Raw genomic sequence first — 3,651 nt, 5'->3', positions numbered from 1 at the left:
AAAGATAATGACCATCAACAGGTAGAAGAAGGGAATGGCAGCAACGTGGCTGGAGTCCACCTTCATGCAGATGCACTCTGTGACGAAGAGCAAGATTCAACTACAGCAGAGGACACTGATGTTAATATTAGTGCAACTACTGTCAGCAAAAATGATGAAACCTGTATGTTTTCTTCATGCACGACAACAGAAAACACAATTGAGGACAGTACTGTCAATAGCCAGAATGATCACATTGTAACGCAAGAGCAAGGTGCACTTTTGATGCAAGCTCTTCAGCAGAAACATGGCTTAACATTTTCTGCTGTTGAAGACATAGCAGCACTGATAAACACTCTAAATGGAAGCAACATTGTCCCTGCATCCAAGTTCCTGTTAAACAAGCCTTTTAAAAAACAAGACATTGAAACACATTATTTCTGTACCGACTGCTTTACCTACATTGGTAAAACTGATTCAGACATGTGCAGCTGCAGTTTTTGTGGTTCCATGTACAGCTGCGATTATAACAAACAAAATCATGCCTATTTTATGTACATACCAATTAAGACACAATTGCAGACCATGTTAGAGAACACTGATTTGTACAATATTATCTGTGCAACCCGTGAAACCAATAACAGTGGTTTCATAAAGGATATAACAGACGGTATATACCGCTCTATTACAGAAAAAATCCAAGGTAGTTTTCTAACACTTTCATTCAACTGTGATGGTGTCCCAGTTTTCAAGTCATCTAAGTCCAGTATGTGGCCTACTTTGTGTGTCATTAATGAAGTACCCCTGTCAGTCCGTAAAAGTAATGTTTTAATGGCTTCCCTGTGGTTTGGTCGGTCTGATAAGCCACCGATGAGTGTCATCCTCACACCATTTGTCAATGAAATAAAAAACTTATCAAGAGATGGATTTCATTGGAAATATAATGGTGAAACCATGTTAATGAAGGTGTTTGCACTACTTTTCATATCTGATGCTGTTGCCCGCCCCTTAGTCCAAAAATTTAACCAATTTAATGGTGCTTATGGTTGTGGTTTCTGTTTGCAAGAAGGTGAAGTTGTCCAAAGAGGAAGGGGCACTACACGGGTCTATAAATTTGAGCGACCAAATCTAAGACAGGCACAGGAAACTCTTCAGCATGCAGAGATGGCTACACATCAAGGCAAACCAGTATTTGGTGTAAAAGGGGTTTCAGTCTTGTTTGACTTGCCCTATTTCAATGTTATTGACTGTGTGGTACCAGAATACATGCATTGTGTACTTTTAGGGGTTGTAAGGCAACTAACAACACTCTGGTTCGATACCAAGTTCCATTCCGAAGACTTCTACTTGGGGATGCAGCGTAATGAAATAAATCGGCGTTTGCTGCAGATACAACCTCCATGCAATTTTGCACGTGTACCGCGATCTATAGACATGCGCAAGTTTTGGAAGGCGCATGAGTGGCTTGCATGGTTGTTATACTATAGTGTACCTGTTCTGTGGGGACTAATGCATGAACAATATTTTGTGCATTGGTGCAGGCTTGTTGGCGGAATTGGATTGCTTTCCAGTGAATGTGTAAGTACTGTGGATTTAGCCAGTGCACAACAAATGTTGGAAAAGTTTGTTTCTGACATGGAAACACTCTATGGGCTTGAGCATGTTTCTTTCAACATACATTCTTGTGTTCATATTACTCGGGCTGTGACGAATTGGGGTCCACTATGGGCACAGTCTGCATTTCAGTTTGAAGCATTTAATGGTGTACTGCTACGGTTGATAAAAAGCTCAAATGCTGTTGTCCTGCAGATATGCAATTCATATCTGAGAATCAGATGTATGCCTCTTTATGAGAAAGAAATCATGCATCGTGCTATCATGCCTATTCAGAGATTGTATACAATTATGAAAGACAACAGCAAAGAAGAAGTGTGTTACTTGGATAATTCAGTCCAGGCTCTTGGTCCTTGCAAAATGCGTCCAGTGCGACGATCACATTTTATTGCTTTGCACAGTGTAATACAAGTTGTTAAACAAAATACGATCGCAAGATACTACAATCGCGTGGCAGTAAATAAAGAGGTTTTCCATGCAAGCTCAAACAAGCGAACAACTTTGCGGAATAGTTACACAGCAATTTTAAATAATGGAGATTTCTTTACTGTTGAATCTTATCTTGTACTGGATAATTCCAGTACTTGTTTTGCAATTGGCAGGTATTTGTCAATTGCTCGTGATCGTGCTGCTATTAGCAGGGACAAAGAAGTCAGACTTGGGCATTTAGTTCCCATGAACATAGTTCCTGGCCATCTTGTGGCAATACCAGCTTCATCCCTCAAGAATAAATGTGTGTTTATTAAAACAACAAATGCGCACTACGCTGTAGTGGGCTTGCCAACGAACCCATATGACCTAAATGGATGATGTCCAAATATAGGAGGTGCTGCGCTAAGATCTAGTTTATTTGCTGTCACCTTTATTACTGGATTTATTGCAAAGCAGGCCTTTGTAGCCGACTTCCAGTAAGCAGACAAGATCCTCGGACTGTGAAGTTGGATGTCTGTGAAGGTTTCTATTCATCCAGGTCATGTTATATCTGTATCTGCAGTGTATTTGTTTTGTATTAAATGGATGTTGTGTTTGAAATCTTATAAAAATAAAAAAATGTTATTTGAATCTTTTGGTTTTGATTATTTTTAAGTTTTAAAAGAGTAAAACAAACTGTATTAAAATGGGAGTAGGTCTCTTATACATGTATTCAGATACATGTATTCAGAATGTTATCTATGTTATAGGTGTTTTTCTTTTTTTTTTTTTCTATTTAATGTACTTTCCAATTCAATTTTACAAATATTAATTAAAAATGTATGTTAAAATATATTTTCCAGTATATTTATTTGGAAATTACATTTTGTTGAATGCATTTACAAAGATGTTTAAAGATAAATGTTTGAATGCATTTTTTAATATTAAAAATGTCTGATAAATATTTTTTAAAAATACATTTATGTCTTTCAAAATAAATTGAATCTACATTTTTTAAATGCATTTCCAAATATATGGATAAATATATCTTTAAAATATATGTTTAAATTACTGATGGATATATTTTAAAAATATATTTTCGAATATATGTGTTTGGAAAATATATTTAAAGTACATTTTTGGAATGCATTTACAAGTATATTTAAAAATATATGTTTAAATGCATTTTCTTAGATGTTCCAAAATATCTGGAAAATATATTTAACAAATATATTTTTAAATATATTCCTTTGGAAAATATATTTTAATGTACATTTTTGGAATACATGTTAAAATATATTAGCGTAAGCCAATATATTGTAAATATATGTACCGTATATATTTTTTCCCCTAAATATATTGGAAATATATTTTTCTTCCATATGGGCCACCTTGCACATGCTGGCCAGACTGTGCGAGCAGCAGCAGGCCATAGTGGAGTTTCAGCTGCAGCACGCACGCGTGAGTCGCTCTGCGGAACAGCACCACTTCACCACCAATAACTGGGCCACCATGCAAGACCTGTGTGCCTTGTTGCGCTGTTTCGAGTACTCCACAAACGTGGCCAGTGCCGATGACGCCGTTCTCAGCTTAACTATCCCACTTCTATGCCTTCTTGAAAAAACACTTTGGGCGATGATGGAAGAG

General features: G+C 36.7%; 1 protein-coding gene across 1 annotated transcript; it reads left to right on the top strand.

Moving 5' to 3' along the window:
* Positions 1-531: 531 nt before the first annotated feature.
* Positions 532-2,403, top strand: LOC309552266 (uncharacterized protein; the record flags this gene model as incomplete). The annotated part of the gene is made up of 1 exon (XM_082253156.1): positions 532-2,403. The coding sequence occupies one exon, from the start codon at positions 532-534 to the stop codon at positions 2,401-2,403; it is 1,872 nt and encodes a 623-aa protein (XP_082109282.1).
* Between the last annotated feature and the right edge of the window lie 1,248 nt (positions 2,404-3,651).

Source organism: Pelophylax lessonae (assembly GCF_965119305.1).
Source record: "Pelophylax lessonae genome assembly, chromosome: 1".
Lineage (NCBI taxonomy): Eukaryota > Metazoa > Chordata > Amphibia > Anura > Ranidae > Pelophylax > Pelophylax lessonae.
This window is presented reverse-complemented; position numbering and strand designations above follow the sequence as displayed.